General features: G+C 39.5%; 1 protein-coding gene across 1 annotated transcript in view; it reads right to left on the bottom strand.

Annotated features, from left to right (window-relative positions):
- Nucleotides 1-1,009: 1,009 nt before the first annotated feature.
- Nucleotides 1,010-18,572, bottom strand: part of LOC139759396 (uncharacterized) — a 43,108-nt gene continuing 25,545 nt past the window's right edge. Inside the window, exon 4 of the mRNA XM_071681480.1 lies at nucleotides 1,010-1,362. Within this exon, the coding sequence (XP_071537581.1) occupies nucleotides 1,216-1,362 (147 nt within the window). The 3' untranslated portion in view covers nucleotides 1,010-1,215. The remainder of the gene's footprint in view (nucleotides 1,363-18,572) is intronic.

Genomic DNA, 18,572 nt, shown 5'->3' with positions numbered 1-18,572 from the left:
TAAATAAATAAATATATATATATATATATATATATATATATATATATATATATATATATATATATATATATATATATATATATATATATATATATATATATATATTCATGTGGTACACTCGGGATTTATGAGGTATAGTAGCGATACATGCTTACGTTATTTGAGGTACTAAGGAGATACATACTCAAGATGTATGAGATATGGAGAAGATGCATACTCAGGATGTATAAGTATGTAATTGTTTCGTCCTAAGGAAATATAAGGTATGTAGTAGTTATGTATTTTAGATGTACGAAGTATGGCGTCATTACATACCCATTATGTAAGAGGTATGTCGGAGATACATATTCAGATATACGAAGTATGGAGTAGTTACATACTCAGGATGTGTGAGGTTTGGAGTAGTAACATTCTCAGGTTGGAGTAGTTAGATTTTTAGGATGTATGAAGTATGAAGCAGCTACATACTCAGGATGTATGAGGTATGGAGTATTACATAATGATGATATATAAGGTATGGAGTAGATGTATACTCAGGATCTATGGGGTATAGAGTAGTTACATACTCAGGATGTATGAGATACAAAGTATATAATACTCAGGATGTATGAGGTATGAAGTAGTTTCATACTCATAAATATGAGGTATGAAGTAGATACATAATCAGTATGTATGAGGTATGGAGTAGTTACATGCCGATGATGTATAAGGTATGTAGTAGATACATATATGAGTTATGGAGCAGATACTCAGTATTTATTAGGTATGGAGTAGTTACATACTCAGGATGTATGAGGTATGGAGTAGTTACATACTCAGTACGTATGAAGTATGGAGTAGATACGTGCTCATGTTGTTTGTGGTTTGGAGGAAATACTCAGAAAATATGAGGTATAGAGGAGTTACACAATCAGGATGTATGAGGTGTGGAGGACTTACATACTCAGGATATATGAAGTATGAACACATGCTTAGGTTGTATGAGGAATGGACGAGATTCATGTGAACAGGTCTTTATTAAATGCTTTCATCTGACAATGGTTTACTAGAAAGTGAGACTTGAGTGACGCATTTAGACACGTATTTTCATTTTAGTTGTGTGGCCAAGGTCTCCGTTGGTAACAGTAGGTTTAAGCCAGCCTGGAGGTGGTTGTGGTTGGGGACTTCAGAAACATATGAGATATGTTAACTGTGGGAGTGATCGAGTGCCTTCCCTTATACAAGAGAGTGGTGAGGTTTGTTGCTGTTTCTAACCAGATTCTCTCCGAGCAAGATGAGGAGGGCGAGAGTATGGCCCAGCAACAGCAGGTAGTAGGCACCCTGGAGGTGAGTAAGACCCAGACTCACCTCACCGTCATCAACCTGTGTTGGTGAGGAGGTTGTTGGTACAATGCATGAGAGTAAGTTGATGGTACGACGTATGACAGAAAGTAAGTTGTTGGTACGATTCATGAGAGTAAGTAAATTGTTGGTACGACATAAGAGAGTAAGATGTTAGTACGATGCATGAGAGTATATTGTTGGTACGATGCATGAGAGTAAGTTGTTAGTACGATGCATGATATTAAGTAAGTTGTTGGTACGATGCACGAAAGTAAGTAAGTTGCTGGTAAGATGCATGAGAGTAAGTTGTTGGTTCGATGTATGAGACTAGGTATCTTTTTGGTACGATGCATAAGAGAAGGTACGTTCTTGGTACGATTCATGAGAGTAAGGTGTTGGTACTATGCATAAGAGTAGGTAAGTTGTTTGTATGATGCATGAGAGTAAGTTGTTGGTACGATGCAAGAGAGAAGGTTGATGGTACGAAACATTAGAGTAGGTAAGTTTCTCGTACGATGCATGAGACGAAGTAAGTTGTTGGCACGATGCATGAGAGTAAGTTGTTGGTACGATGCAAGAGAGTAGGTAATTTGTTGGCACGATGCATGAGAGTAGGTAAGTTGTTGTTAAGATGCTTGAGAATAAGTAAGTTGTTGGTACGATGCATTAGGGTAAGTTGTTAGTACGATGCTTGAGAATAAGTTGTTGGTACGATGCATGGGAAAAGGTAAGTTGTTGGTACGATGCATAAGAGTAGATAAGTTGTCGATGCGATGCTTAAGAGTAAGTTGTTGGTACGATGCATGAGAGTAGGGAAGTTAATGGTACAACGCATGAGAGTAGGTAAGTTGTTGGTACGATGCATAAGAGTAAGTTGTTGGTACAATGCATGAGAAGAAGTAAGTAGTAGGTACAATGTATAAGACTAAATAAGTTGCTGGTACGATGCGTGAGTAGGTAAAGTGTTGGTACGATGCATGAGAGTAAGTTGTTGGTACGATGCATGAGAGTAGGTAAGTTGTTGGTATGAAGCATAAGAGTAAGTAAGTTGTTCGTACGATGCAGGAGAGTAAGTGCGTTGTTGCTACGATTCATGAGAGTAAGTTATTAGTACAATGCATGAGAGTAAGTAGGTTGTTCGTACGATGGATGAGAGAAAGTAAGTTGTTGGTACGATACATGAGAATAAGTAATTTGCTGGTACGATGCATGGGAGTAGGTAAGTTGTTGGTGCAATGCATGAGAGTAAGTTATTGTTACGATACATGAGAACAAGTTGTTGGTACGATGCATGAGAGCTAGTGAGTTGTTGGTACGATGCAGAAGAGTAAGTTGGTGGTGCAATGCATGAGAGTAGATAAATTGTTGGTGCGATGCATGAGAGAAGATAAGTTGTTGGTACGATGAAGGAGAGTAAGTAAGTTGTTGGTACGATGCATCAGGGTGAGTTGCTGGTAGGATGCATGGGAGTAAGTTGTTGGTAAGATGGATGAGAGTAGGTAAGTTGCTGGTCCGATGCATAAGAGTAGGTAAGTTGTTGGTACGATGCATAAGAGTAAGCAAGTTATTGGTGCGATGCATGAGAGTAGGGACGTTGTCAGTGCATGAGTAAGTTGTTACGATGCTTGAGAGTAAGTTGTTGTTACGATGCATGAGAGTATGTGAGTTGTTGGTGCAATGCATGAGAGTAAGTTGTTGCTACGATCCATGAGAGCAAGTTGTTGGTACGATGCATGAGAGCTAGTAAGTTGTTGGTACGATGTAGGAGAGTAATTTGTTGTTACAATGCATGAGAGTAGATAAATTGTTGGTGCGATGCATGAGAGCAAATAAGTTATTGGTACGAAAAAGGAGAGTAAGTAAGTTGTTGGTACGATGCATGAGGGTAAGTAAGTTACTGGTAGGATGCATGAGAGTAAGTTGTTGGTACGATGGATGAGAGTGGGTAAATTGCTGTTACGATGGATAAGAGTAGGTTTGTTGGTACGATGCATAAAAGTAAGCAAGTTGTTGGTACGATACATGGCAGTAGGTTTGTTGTTAGTACGATGCATGAGAGTAGGGAAGTTGTTAGTGCAATATATGAGAGTAAGTTGTTGTTACGATGCTTGAGAGTATGTTGTTGGTACGATGCATGAGAGTAAGTTGTTGGTACGATCCAGGAGAGCAAGTAAGTTGGTTGTAAGTTGCACGAGAGTGGGTAAGTTGTTTGTGCGATGCATGAGAGTAAGTTGTTGGTACGATGCATTAGAGTAGGTAGGTTGTTGGTACAATGCATGAAAGTAAATAAGTTATTGGTACGATACTTGAGAGTGAGTTGTTGGTACGATGCATGAGAATAGGTACGTTGTTAGTACGATGCATGAGAGTAGGTAAGTTGTTGATGCGATGCATAAGAGTAAGTAAATTATTGGTACGATGCATGAGAATAAGTAAGATGCTGGTGCGATGCAAGAGAGTAGGTAAGTTGTTGGTGCAATGCATGAGAGTAAGTTGTTGTTACAATACATGAGAGCAAGTTGTTGGTACGATGCATGAGAGCTAGCAAGCTGTTGGTACGATGCAGGAAAGTGATTTGTTGGTACAATGCATGAGGATAGATAAATTGTTGGTGCGATTCATGAGAGTAAATAAGTTGTTGTTACGAAGAAGGAGAGTATGTAAGTTGTTGGTACGATTCATGAGGGTAAGTAAGTGGCTGGTAGGATGCATGAGAGTAAGTTGTTGGTACGATGGATGAGGGTAAGAAAGTTGCTGGTACGATGCATAAGAGTAGGTAAGTTGTTGGTACGATGCATAAAAATTAAGCAAGTTGCTGGTGCGATGTATGACAGTAGGTAAGTTGTTGGTTCGATGTATAAGAGTAGGGACGTTGTTAGCGCGATACATAAGGGTAAGTTGTTGTTACGATGCTTGAGAGTAAGTTGTTGGTACGATGCATGGGAGTAAGTTGCTGGTACGATCCAGGAGAGTAAGTTGTTGGTATGATGCATGAGAGTGTGTAAGTTGTTGGTGCGATGGATGAGAGTAAGTTATTGGTACGATGCATGAGAGTAGGTAAGTTGTTGATACAATGGATGAGAGTAGGTAAGTTGTTGGCACGAGGCATAAGAGTAAGTAAATCGTTGGTACGATGCCCGAGAATAAGTAAGCTTCTTGTACGATGCATGAGAGTAGGTAAGTTGTTGGTGCAATGCGTGAGAGTGAGTTGTTATTACGATACATGAATGCAGGTTGCTGGTACGATGCATGAGAGCTAGTAAGTTGTTGGTATGATGCAGGAGAGGAATTTGTTGATACAATGTATGAGAGTGTATAAATTGTTGGTGCGATGCATGAGAGTAAATAAGTTGTCAGTACGAAGAAGGAGAGTAAGTAAGCTGTTGGTACGATGCATGAGGGTAAGTAAGATGCTGGTAGAATGCATGAAAGTAAGTTGTTGGTACGATGGATGAGTGTAGGTAAGTTGCTGTTACGATGGATACGAGTAGGTAAGTTGTTGGTACGATGCATAAAAGTAAGCAAGTTGCTGGTTCGATGCATGACAGTAGGGAAGTTGTTAGTGCGATACCTGAGAGTAAGCTGTTGTTACGATGATTGAGAGTAATTTGTTGGTACGATCCAGGAGAGTAGGTTGGTTGTGCGTTTCATTAAAGTTGGTAAGTTGTTGAAGCGATCCATGAGAGAAAGTTGTTGGTATGATGCACGAGAGTATATAAGTTGTTGGTTCGATGCATGAGAATAAGTTGTTGGTACGATGCATGAGAGGAGAATTTGTCGGTACGTTGTATAAGAGTAGGTAAGTTGTTGGTGCGAAGCATGAGAGTAGGTAAGTTGTTGGTACGATGCATGAGAGTAGGTAAGTTGTTGGTACGAAGCATACGAGTGAGAAAATTATTGGTACGATGCATGAGAATAAGAAAGTCGCTGGTACGATGCATGAGAGTAGGTAAGTTGTTGGCGCAATGCATTAGAGTAAGTTATTGTTACGATACATGAGAGCAAGTTGTTGGTACGATACATGAGAGGCAGTAAGTTGTTGGTACGATGCAGGAGAGTAATCTGTTGATACAATGCAAGAGAGTAGATGAATTGTTGGTGCGATGCATGAGAGTAAATAAGCTCTTGGTACGAAGAAGGAGAGTAAGGAAGTTGTTGGTACGATGCATGAGGGTAAGTAATTTGCAGGTAGGATGCATGAGAGTAAGTTGTTGGTACGATGGATGAGAATAGGTACGTTGTTAGTACGATGCATGAGAGTAGGTAAGTTGTTGATACGATGCATAAGAGTAAGTAAATTATTGGTACGATGCATGAGAATAAGTAAGATGCTGGTGCGATGCAAGAGAGTAGGTAAGTTGTTGGTGCAATGCATGAGAGTAAGTTGTTGTTACAATACATGAGAGCAAGTTGTTGGTACGATGCATGAGAGCTAGCAAGCTGTTGGTACGATGCAGGAAAGTGATTTGTTGGTACAATGCATGAGGATAGATAAATTGTTGGTGCGATTCATGAGAGTAAATAAGTTGTTGTTACGAAGAAGGAGAGTATGTAAGTTGTTGGTACGATTCATGAGGGTAAGTAAGTGGCTGGTAGGATGCATGAGAGTAAGTTGTTGGTACGATGGATGAGGGTAAGAAAGTTGCTGGTACGATGCATAAGAGTAGGTAAGTTGTTGGTACGATGCATGAAAATTAAGCAAGTTGCTGGTGCGATGTATGACAGTAGGTAAGTTGTTGGCACGATGCATAAGAGTAGGGACGTTGTTAGCGCGATACATAAGGGTAAGTTGTTGTTACGATGCTTGAGAGTAAGTTGTTGGTACGATGCATGGGAGTAAGTTGCTGGTACGATCCAGGAGAGTAAGTTGGTTGTACGATGCATGAGAGTAGGTAAGTTGATGGTGCGATGCATGAGAGTAAGTTTTTGGTATGATGCATGAGAGTATATAAGTTGTTGGTACGATGCAGGAGAGTATGTTGTTGGTACGATGCATAAGAGTAAGTTGCTGTTTCGATGCATGAGAGTAAGTTGTTGGTACGATGCATGAGAGAAGGTAAGTTGTTGGTACGATGTATAAGAGTAAGTTGTTGGTGCGATGCATTAGAGTAGGTAAGTTGTCGGTACGATGCATGAGAGTAGGTAAGATGTTGGTACGAAGCATAAGAGTAAGTAAATCATCGGTACGATGCATGAGAATAAGTAAGTTGCTGGTATGATGCATGAGAGTAGGTAAGTTGTTGGTGCAATGCATGAGAGTAATTTGTTGTTACGATACATGAGAGCAAGTTGTTGGTATGATGCATGAGAGCTGGTAAGTTGTTGGTAAGATGCAGGAGAGTAATTTGTTGATACAATGCATGAGAGTAGATAAATTGTTGGTGTGATGCATGAGAGTAAATAAGTTGTCAGTACGAAGGAGAGTAAGGAAGTTGTTGGTACGATGCATGAGGGTAAATTGCTGGTATGATGCATGAGAGTAAGCAAGTTGTTGGTACGATGCATAAGAGTAAGCAAGTTGTTGGTACGATGCATGACAGTAGGTAAGTTGTTGGTACGATGCATGAGAGTAGGGAAGATGTTAGTGGGATACATGAAGGTTGTTGTAACGATGCATGAGAGTAAGTTGTTGGTACGATGCATGGGAGAAATTTGTTGGTACGATCCAGGAGAGTAATTTGTTGATACGATGCATGAGAGTGGGTAAGTTGTTGGTGCGATGCATGAGAGTAAGTTGTTGGTGCGATGCATGAGAGTAGGTAAGTTGTTGGTACGATGCATGAGAGTAGGAAAGTTGTTGGTACGAAGCAGAAGAGTAAGTAAGTTGTTGGTACGATGCATGAGAGCAGGTAAGTTGTTGGTACGAAGCAGAAGAGTACGTAAATTATTGGTACTATGCATGAGAATAAGTAAGGTGCTTGTACGATGCATGAGAGTAGGTAAGTTGTTGGTGCAATGCACGAGAGTAAGTTGTTGTTACGATACATGAGTGCAAGTTGTTGGTACGATGCATGTGAGCTAGTAAATTGTTGGTACGATGAAGGAGGGTGATTTGTTGGTACAATGCATGAGAGTAGATGAAATGTTGGTGCGATGTATGCGAGTAAATAAGTTGTTGGTACGAAGAAGGAGAGTAAGTAAGTTGTTGATACGATGCATGAGGGTAAGTAAGATGCTGGAATGGGGTGCATGAGAGTAAGTTGTTGGCACGATGCATGAGAGTAGTAAGTTGTTGGTACGATGCATGAGAGTAGGTAAGTTGTTGGAGCGAAGCATAAGAGTAAGTAAATTATTGGTACGATGCATGAGAGTAGATAAGTTGTTGGTACGAAGGAGAGTAAGTAAGTTGTTGATACGATGAATGAGGGTAAGATGCTGGTAGGGTGCTTGAGAGTAAGTTGTTGGCACGATGCATGAGAGTAGTAAGTTGTTGGTACGATGCATGAGAGTAGATAAGTTATTAGTGCATTGCATGAGAGTAAGTTGTTGTTACGATATATGAGAGCAAGTTGTTGGTACGATGCATGAAGGCTAGTAAGTTGTTGGTATGATGCAGGAGGGTAATATGTTGGTAAAATGCATGAGAGTAGATAAATTGTTGGCGCGATGCATGAGAGTAGAAAAGTTTTGGTACGAAGAAGGAGAGTAAGTAATTTGTTGGTACGGTGCATGAGGGTACGTTGCTTTAAGGATGCATGAGAGTAAGTTGTTGGCACAATGGGTGAGAGTAGGTAAGTTGCTGGTACGATGGATAAGAGTAGTAAGTTGTTGGTACGATGCATAAAAGTAAGCAAGTTGCTGGCACGATGCATGACAGTAGGTAAGTTGTTTGTACGATGCATAAGAGTAAGGAAGTTGTTAGTGCGATACATGAGAGTAAGTTGTTTCGATGGTTGAGAGAAAGTTGTTGGTACGATGCATGGGAGTACGTTGTTAGTACGATTCAGGAGAGTAAGTTGCTTGTACGATGGATGAGAGTAGGTAATTTGTTGGTGCGATGTATGAAAGTATGTTGTTGGTACGATGCATGATTATATATAAGTTGTTCCTACTATGCAAGAGAGTAAGTTGCTGGTACGATGCATGAGTGTATATAAGTTGATGCGATGCAGGAGAGTAAGTTGCTGGTTCGATGAATGAGAGTATGTTGTTGGTACGATGCATGAGAGAAGGTAAGTTGTTGGTACGATGTATAAGAGTAGGTAAGTTGGTGCGATGCATAAGAGTAAATTGGTGATATGATGCATGACAGTAGGTAAGTTTTTGGAGGATGCATGCGAGTAAACATGTTGGTACGATGCGTGAGAGTATGGTGTTGGTACGATGCATGAGAATAGGTAAGTTGTTAATACGATGTATGGGAGTAAGTTGTTGGTACGACGCGAGAGAAAGTTGTTGGTACTAAGAATGAGAGCAGGTAAGTTGTTCATACGATACATGAGAGTAAGTTGTTGGTACGATTCATGGGAGTAAGTTGTTGGTACAACGCTTAAGAGTAGGTAAGTTGGTACGATGCATGGGAGTAGGTAAGTTGTTTGTGCGATGTTTGAAAGTAAATTAGTTGTTGTAACGGTGCATGAGAGTAATAAAGTTGTTGATACCATGTATCAGAGTAGGTAAGTTGCTGGTACACTGCCTAAGAGTAGGTAAATGTTTGGTAGGATGCATGAGAATAAGTTGTTGGGAAGATGGATGAGAGTAGGTAAGTTGTTAGCACGACGCATGAGAGTAGGTGAGTTGTTGGTACGATGAATGAGAGGTAGGTTGTTTGTGCGATACATGAAAAGTAAGTTGTTAGTACGATGCATAAGAGTATGTAAGTCGTTAGTACGATGCATGACAGTGGGTAGGTTGTTGGTATGATGTTTGAGAGTAAATCAGTTGATACGATGCTACGATCCAGGAGAATAAGTAAGTTGTTGATACGATGCATGAGGGTAGGTAAGTTGTTGGTGCGATGCATGAGAGTAAATTGTTGGTACGATACACGAGAGTAAATAAGTTGTTGGTACAAAGCAGAGAGTAAGTTGTTGGTACGATGCACTAAAATAAGTTGTTGGTACGATGATTGAGAGTAAGTTGTTGTTACGATGCATGAGTAAGTTGTTGGTAAGATGCAGAACAGCAAGTAAGTTGTTCGTATAGTGCATGAGAGTAAATAAATTGTTGGTGCGATGCATGTGAGTAAATTGCTGGTACGATGCATGAAAGTAAAAAGTTTTTGGTACGATGCAGGAGAGTAAGAAAGTTGCTGGTACGATGCATGAGAGAAAGTAAGTTGCTGGTAGGATGCATGAGAGTATGTTGTTGGTACGATGCATGAGAGTAGGCATGTTGTTGGTACGATGCATGAGAGTAGGTAAGTTGTTAGTGCGATGCATGAGAGTAAGTTGTTACGATGCATGAGAGTATGTTGTTGTTACGATGCATGAGAGTATTTTGTTGGTACGATGAATGAGAGGTATTCATTTGCTGGTACGATCCAGGAGAGTAAGTTGTTGATAAGATCCATGAGAGTAGGTAAGTTGTTGGTGTTACGCATGAGAGTAAGTTGCTGGTACGATGTTTTAGAGTGAAAAAGTTGTTGGTACGATGTAGGAGAGTAAGTAAGTTGTTGGTACGATGCATGAGAGTAGGTTGCTGGTAGGATGATTGATAGTAAGTTGCTGGTACGAAGCATCAGAGTAGGCAAGTTTTTGGTACGATGCATAGTTGTAGGTAAGTTGTTGGCACAATACAGAAGAGTAATTAAATTGTTGGTATGATGCATAACTCTAGGCATGTTGTTGGTAAGATTCATGCGAGTAAATAAGTTGATGATATGATGCAAGAGAGTATGTAAGGTGTTGGTAAGATGGATGAGAGTAGGTAATTGTTGGTATGATGCATGAGATTAAGTGATTGATACGATGCATGAGAGTAAGTTGTTGGTACGATGATTGAGAGTAGGTAACTTGTTGGTTCGATGATGAGAGTAGGTAAGTTGTTGGTAAGATGCATGAAAGTAGGTATGTTGTTGGTATGATGCATAAGAGTAGGTAAGTTGTTGGTGCGATGAATGAAAATACGTAAGCTGTTGGTGCGATACATGAGAAGTAAGTTGTTGGTCCTATTTATAAAAGTCGATAAGTTATTAGTGCGACGAATGAGAGTAGGTAAGTTGTTTGTATGATAATAGAGAGAAATCAGTTGTTGATACCATGCATGAGTGTAAGAAATACGTTGATACGAAGTATGAGAGTAGGTAAGTTGTTGGTACGATGCATGAGAATAGATAGATAATTGGTAGGATGCAGGGGAGTATGTAAGTTGTTGGCACGATGCATGAGAGTTGGTAAGTTTTCGGCACGACGCATGAGAGTAGGTAAGTTGTTGGCACGATGCATGAAAGTAAGCTGTTGGCACTATGCATGAGATTAGATAAGTTGTTGGCACGATGCAAGAGAGTAGGTGAGTTGTGTGTACGATGGCTGAGAGTAAATTGTTTGCAAAATGCATGATAGTAGGTAAGATGTTGGTATGATGCATGAGAGTATATAAGTTGTTCGTACGATGCATGATAGTAAGTTGTTGGCATTATGCAAGAGAGTAGGTGAGTTGTTGGCATGATGCACGAGAATAGGTATGTTGTTGGTACGATGTGAGAGTAGGTAAGTTGTTGGTACGATGTATGAGTGTATGTAAGTTGTTGGTACGTTGCATGAGAGTAGGTAAGTTGTTGGCACGATGCATGAAAGTAAGTTGTTGGCACGATGCATGAGATTAGATAAGTTGTTGGCATGATGTAAGGGAGTAGGTGAGCTGATAGTACGATGGCTGAGAGTAAGTAATTTGTTGGCAATATGCATGATACTAGGTAAGATGTTGGTACGATGCGTGAGAGTATGTAAGTTGTTAGTACGATGCATGAGAGTGAGTGACTTGTGGGCAAGATGCAAGAGAGTCGGTGGGTTGTTGGCATGATGCATGAGACTAGGTAAGTTTTCGGTATGATGCGTGAGGGTAGGTAAGTTGTTGGCACGTTGCATTAGAGTATGTAGGTTGTTGGTAAGAAGCATGAGAGTAGGTAAGTTGTTGGCACAAGTAAGTATATTGTTAGTACGATGCATGAAAGTCAGTTCTTGGTACGATGCATAAAAAGAGGTAAGTTGTTGGTACGATACATGAGAGTAAGTTGTTGGTACGATTCTTGAGTGTAAATTGTTGGTATGATGCATGAGAGTAAGTTGGCGGTACGATGCATGAGAGTAAGTTGTTGGTACGATGTATTAGATTAAGAAAGTTGCTGGTACGATGTGTGAGAGTAAGTTAATGTACAATATATGAGAGTAAGTTATTGATACGATTCATGAGAGTAGGTAATTTGTTGATACGATGTATGAGAGTAGGTAAGTTGTTGGTACGATATATGAGAGAAAGTTGTTTATACGATGCATAAGAGAGGTAAGTTGGTGGTACGATGAATGAGAGAAAATAAATTGCTTTTATAATGAATGAGAGTAAGTTGTTGGAACTATGCTTTAGAGAATGCAAGTAGTTCGTTCAATGTGTAGGAGTACGGTATTTTTAGTACGATGCATGAGAGTAAGTTGTTGGTACAATGCAGATGAGTAAGGAAGTTGTTTAAACGATGCATGAGAGTAAGGTGTTAGTAAGATAAATGAAATTAGGTAAGTTGTTGGTTCGATGCATGAGAGTAAGTTGCTGGTACGATGCATGAGAGTAAGTTGTTGGTATGATGCATGAGAGTAAGTTGTTGGAGTGATGCACGAGAGTAAGTTGATGGGACGAAGCATGAGAATGAGTAAGTTGTATGTAAGATGCATGAGAGTAAGTTCTTTGTCCGATGCATGAGAGAAAGTTGTTGGCACGATTCATGAGAGTAAATAAGTTGTTGGTGCGATATATGAGAGTAGGTAAGCTGTTGGTACGATGTTTAAGAGAAAGTAAGCTGCTAGTACGATGCATGAGAGTAAGTGTATGGTACGATGTGTGAGTGAAGGTAAGTTGTTGGTACGATGCATGAGAGTAAATAAGTTGTTGTTACGAATCATGAGAGTGGGTAAATAAATGGTATGGCGCAACCGAGTAAGTTGTTGTTGCGATGCTTGAGGGTAGGTAAGTTGTTAGTACGATGTGTGGGAGTAGGTAAGTTGTTTTTACAATATATGGTAGTAAGTTGTTGGTATGATGGATGAGAGTAAGTAAATTAGTGGTACGTTGCATGAGAGTAATTAATTTGTTGGTAAGATGCATGAGAGTAGGTAAGTTGATGGTACGATTCATGAGAGTAAATAAGTTGTTAGTAAGATGCACTAGAGTATTTTGGTACGATGCATGAGACCAGGTAAGTTGTTGGTACGATGCATGAGAGTAAGTTGTTGGTACAATCCTTGAGAGTAAGTTGTTTGTAAGATCCATGAGAGGAGGTAAGTTGTTTGTACAATGCTTGAAAGTAATTTGTTGGTATGATGCAGGAGAGTGTCATTGGTACGACACATGAGAGTAGGTAAGTTGTTGGAAGACATATGAGAGAAATTAAGTTGTTTTTAAGATGCATGAGAGTTGGTAAGTTGTTGATATGATGCTTGAGAATAAGCAAGTTGTTGGCACGATGCATGAGAGTAAATTAGTTGTAAGTACGATGCATGAGAGTAAGAAAAGTATTAGAACGATGCTTGAGAGTGTGGAAGTAAGTTTTTGTTACGATACATGACAGTAAGTTGTTGGTAAGATGAAAGAGAGGAGTTTTGTTGTTGGTACGGTGCATGAGAGTAAGTTGTTAGCACGTTCCATGATAGTACATAAGTTGTTGGTACATTTTACGAGAATAAGTAAGCTGTTGGTACGAAGAATGAGAGTAGGTAAGTTGTTGGTACGATGCATGATAGTAAGAAAGTTGTTGGTAAGATGCATTAGAGTAAGAAAGTTGTTTGTACGATGCATGAGACTAAATAAATTTTGGTACGATTCATGAGAGTAAGTTGTTGGTACGATACATGAGAATAGGTAGGTTGTTGGTACGATGCATGAGAGTAAGTTGTTGGTACGATGCATGAGCGTAAGTTGTTGATAAGATGCATGAAAGTAGGTAAGATGTTGGTGCGATGCATGAGAGTAAGTAAGTTATTGGTACGATGAATGAGAGTAGGTAAGTTTTTGGAAGATAAATGAGAGTAAGGAAGTTGTTGGTATTAGTCATGAGAGTGGGTAAGTTGTTGCCACGATGCATGGGAGTAAGTACGTTGGTACGATGCATGAGAGTAAATACGTTGTTGGTGCGATGGATGAGAGTAAGAAAATTGTTAGTACGATGCATGAAAGTAAGTTGTTGGTACGATGCATGAAAGTAGGTAAGTTGTTGGTACGATGCATGAAAGTAGGTAAGTTGTTGGTACGATGCATGAGAGTAAGTTGTTGGTACGATGCATGCGTGTAAGTTGTTGGTACGATACATGAAAGTAAGTTGCTGGTGCGATGCATGAGAGTAAGTTGTTGGCACGATGCATTAGAGTAAGAAAGTTGTTGGTACAATACGAGAGAGTAAGTTAATGGTGCAATATATGAGATTAACTAATTGTTAAGATTCATGAGATTAGGTAATTTGTTGATAAGATGTATGATTGTCGGTAAATTGTTGGTACGGTATATGAGAGTAAGTTGATTTTATGACGCATAAGAGTAGGTAAGTTGTTGGTACGATGCAGGAGAGGAAACAAATTGTTTTTACGATGCATGAGAGTAAGTTGTTGGCACGATGCTTGAGAGAAAGCAAGAAGTTTGTACGATGTGTAAGAGTACGGTATTGTTGGTACGATGCAAGAGAGTAGTTATGTTATTGGCACAATGCATGAGAGTAAGTTGTTTATACGATGCATGAGAGTAAGGTGCTGGTACGATGAATGGTAGTAGGTAAGTTGTTAGTTTGATGCATGAGAGTAAGTTGTTGGTACGATGCATGAGAGTAAATTGTTGTTATGATGCAAGAGAGTGAATTCTTGGTGTAATGCATGAGAGTATGAAAGTTGTTGGTGTGATGCACGAGAGTAGGTAAGTTGATGGGACGAAGCATGAGAATGAGTAAGTTGTATGTACGATGCATGAGAGTAAGTTCTTTGTCCGATGCATGAGAGTAAGTTGTTGACACGATTCATGAGAATAAATAAGTTGTTGGTACGATATATGGGAGTAGGTAAGCTGTTGGTACGATGTTTAAGAGGAAGTAAGCTGCTAGTACGATGCATGAGAGTAAGTGTATAGTTCGATGCGTGGAGAAGGTAAGTTGTTGGTACGATGCATGAGAGTAAATAAGTTGTCGTTACGAATTATGAGAGTGGGTAAATAAATGGTACGGTACAACCGAGTAAGTTGTTGTTGCGATGCTTAAGGGTAGGTAAGCTGTTGGTACTATGTGTGGGAGTAGGTAAGTTGTTTTTACAATATATGGTAGTAAGTTGTTGGTATGATGGATGAGAGTAAGTAAGTTGGTGGTACGTTGCATGAGAGTAATCAATTTGTTGGTAAGATGCATGAGAGTAGGCAAGTTGATGGTACGATTCATGAGAGTAAATAAGTTGTTAGTAAGATGCACTAGAGTATGTTGGTACGATGCATGAGACCAGGTAAGTTGTTGGTACGATTCATGAGAGTAAGTTGTTGGTACAATCCTTGAGAGTAAGTTGTTTGTAAGATCCATGAGAGGAGGTAAGTTGTTTGTACAGTGCTTGAAAGTAATTTGTTGGTATGATGCAGGAGAGTGTCATTGGTACGACACATGAGAGTAGGTAAGTTGTTGGAAGATATATGAGAGAAATTATGTTGTTCGTAAGATGCATGAGAGTTGGTAAGTTGTTGATATGATGCTTGAGAATAAGTAGGTTGTTGGCACGATGCATGAGAGTAAATAAGTTGTAAGTACGATGCATGAGAGTAAGAAAAGTATTAGTACGATGCATGAGAGTAAGTTGCTGGCCCGATGGCTGAGAGTAGGTAAGTTGTTCGTACGATGCAAATGAGTAAGGGGGCTGTTGGTACGATGCATAATGGTAAATATGTTGTTATGATGCAATACATGAGAGTAGGTAAGTTGTTGGTACGGTGCATTTGAGTAAGTTGTTGGTACGATGCTTGAGAGTAGGTGAGTTGTTGGTAAATTGTGTGGAAGTAAGTTTTTGGTACGATACATGAGAGTAAGTTGTTGGTAAGATGCAAGAGAGGAGTTATGTTGTTCGTACGGTGTATGAGAGTAAGTTGTTAGTAAGTTCCATGATAGTACATAAGTTGTTGGTACATTTTACGAGAATAAGTAAGCTGTTGGTAGGAAGAATGAGAGTAGGTAAGTTGTTGGTACGATGCATGATAGTAAGAAAGTAGTTGGTAAGATGCATTAGAGTAAGAAAGTTGTTTGTACGATGCATGAGACTAAATAAGTTTTTGGTACGATTCATGAAAGTAAGTTGTTGGTACGATACATGAGAATAAGTAGGTTGTTGGTACGATGCATGAGAGTAAGTTGTTGGCACGATGCATGAGCGTAAGTTGTTGATAAGATGCATGAAAGTAGGTAAGATGTTGGTGCGATGCATGAGAGTAAGTAAGTTATTGGTACGATGAATGAGAGTAGGTAAGTTTTTGGAAGGTACATGAGAGTAAGGAAGTTGTTGGTATCAGTCATGAGAGTGGGTAAGTTGTTGCCACGATGCATGGGAGTAAGTACGTTGTTGGTACGATGCATGAGAGTAAATACGTTGTTGGTGCGATGGATGAGAGTAAGAAAATTGTTAGTACAATGCATGAAAGTAAGTTGTTAGTACGATGCATGAAAGTAGGTAAGTTGTTGGTACGATGCATGAAAGTAGGTAAGTTGTTGGTACGATGCATGAGAGTAAGTTGTTGGTACCATGCATGAGTGTAAGTTGTTGGTACGATACATGAGAGTAAGTTGCTGGTGCGATGCATGAGAGTAAGTGTTGGCACGATGCATTAGAGTAAGAAAGTTTTTGGTACAATACGAGAGAGTAAGTTAATGGTACAATATATGAGATTAACTAATTGTTAGGATTCATGAGAGTAGGTAATTTGTTGATACGATGTATGATGTTCGGTAAATTGTTGGTACGGTATATGAGAGTAAGTTGATTTTATGACGCATAAGAGTAGGTAAGTTGTTGGTACGATGCAGGAGAGGAAACAAATTGTTTTTACGATGCATGAGAGTAAGTTGTTGGCACGATGCTTGAGAGAAAGCAAGAAGTTTGTACGATGTGTAAGAGTACGGTATTGTTGGTACGATGCAGGAGAGGAAACAAATTGTTTTTACGATGCATGAGAGTAAGTTGTTGGCACGATGCTTGAGAGAAAGCAAGAAGTTTGTACGATGTGTAAGAGTACGGTATTGTTGGTACGATGCAAGAGAGTAGTTATGTTATTGGCACAATGCATGAGAGTAAGTTGTTTATACGATGCATGAGAGTAAGGTGCTGGTAAGATGAATGGTAGTAGGTAAGTTGTTAGTTTGATGCATGAGAGTAAGTTGTTGGTACGATGCATGAGAGTAAATTGTTGTTATGATGCAAGAGAGTGAATTGTTGGTGTGATGCATGAGAGTAAGTTGTTGGTAAGATGCATGAGAGAAAGTAAGTTGTTGGCACGATGCACGAGAATAGGTAAGTTGTTGGGACGAAGCATGAGAATGAGTAAGTTGTAGATACGATCCATGAGAGTAAGTTGTTTGTATAGTTGCATGAGAGTAAGTTGTTGTCACGATTAATGAGATTAAACAAATTGTTGTTACGATGCATGCGAGAAGGTAAGCTTCTGGTACGATGCTTGAAAGTAAGTTGCTGTTACGATGCATGAGAGTAAGCGTATAGTACGATGCGTGAGAGTAGGTAAGTCGTTGGTACGATGCTTGAGCGCAAATAAGATGTTGTTACGATGCATGGGAGTAGGTAAGTTGTTGGTACGGTGCAAGTGAGTAAGTTGTTGTTACGATGCTTGAGAGTAGGTAAGTTGTTGGTACGATGCGTGGAAGTAGGTAAGTTGCTTTTACGACATATGAGAGTAAGTTGTTGGTATGATGAATGAGAGTAGGCAAGTTGGTGATACGTTACATGAGAGTAATTAATTTGTTGGTAAGATGCATGAGAGTAGGTAAGTTGATGGTACGATTCATTAGAGTAAATAAGTTGTTGGTAAGATGCATGAGAGTATGTTGTTGGTACGATGGATGAGAGTAGGTAAGTTGTTGGTACGATGCATGAGAGTAAGTTGTTGATACGATCCTTGAGAGTAATTTGTTTGTAAGTTCCATGAGAGGAGGTAAGTTGTTTGTACAATGCTTGAGAGCAAATTGTTGGTACGATGCAGGAGAATAAGTCATTGGTGCGACGCATGAGAGTAGGTAAGTTGTTGGAAGATATATGAGAGTAAGTTGTTGGTAAGATTCATGAGAGTAGGTAAGTTGTTATGATGCATGAAAATAAGTAAGTTGTTGGTACGATGCATGAGAGTAAATAAGTTGTTAGTACGATGCATGAGATTAAGAAAATTATTAGTACGATGCATGAAAGTAAGTTGTTGGTCCGATGGCTGAGAGTAGGTAAGTTGTTCGTACGATGCATATTAGTAAGTAGGTTGCTGGTGCGATGCATGAGAGTAAGTGCGTTGTTTGGTACGATGCACGAGAGTAAATAAGTTGTTGGTGCGATGGATGAGAGTAAGTAACCTGTTAGTACGATGTAGGAAAGTAAGTTGTTGGTACAATGCATGAAAGTAGGTAAGTTGTTGGTATGATGCATGAGAGAAAGTTGTTGTTACGATGCATGAGTGTAAGTTGTTGGTACGATACATGAGAGTAAGTTGTTGGTACGATGGACAATAGAAAGCAAGTATTTGGTAGGATACATTAGAGTAAGAAGTACGATGCATGAAAGTAGGTAAGTTGTTGGTGTGATGCATTAGAGCAAGTTGTTGGTACGATGCATGAGTGTAAGTTGTTGCTACGATACATGAGAGTAACGTGTTGGTACGATGCAGAAGAGAAAACAAGTAGTTGGTGCAGTGCATTAGAGTAAGAAAGTTGTTGGTAGGATGCATGAGAGTAAGTCATTAGTACAATATATGAGAGTAAGTTATTGGTACAATATATGAGAGTAAGCTATTGGTACGATTCATGAGAGGAAGTAGTTTGTTGATACGATGTTGATACGATACGAGAGCAGGTAAGTTGTTGGCACATGCTTGAGAGA

Source organism: Panulirus ornatus, chromosome 33, assembly GCF_036320965.1.
Source record: "Panulirus ornatus isolate Po-2019 chromosome 33, ASM3632096v1, whole genome shotgun sequence".
Classification (NCBI taxonomy): Eukaryota; Metazoa; Arthropoda; class Malacostraca; order Decapoda; family Palinuridae; genus Panulirus; species Panulirus ornatus.
Note: the sequence above shows the minus strand (reverse complement) of the source record. Positions and strands in the feature narration are given on the sequence as shown.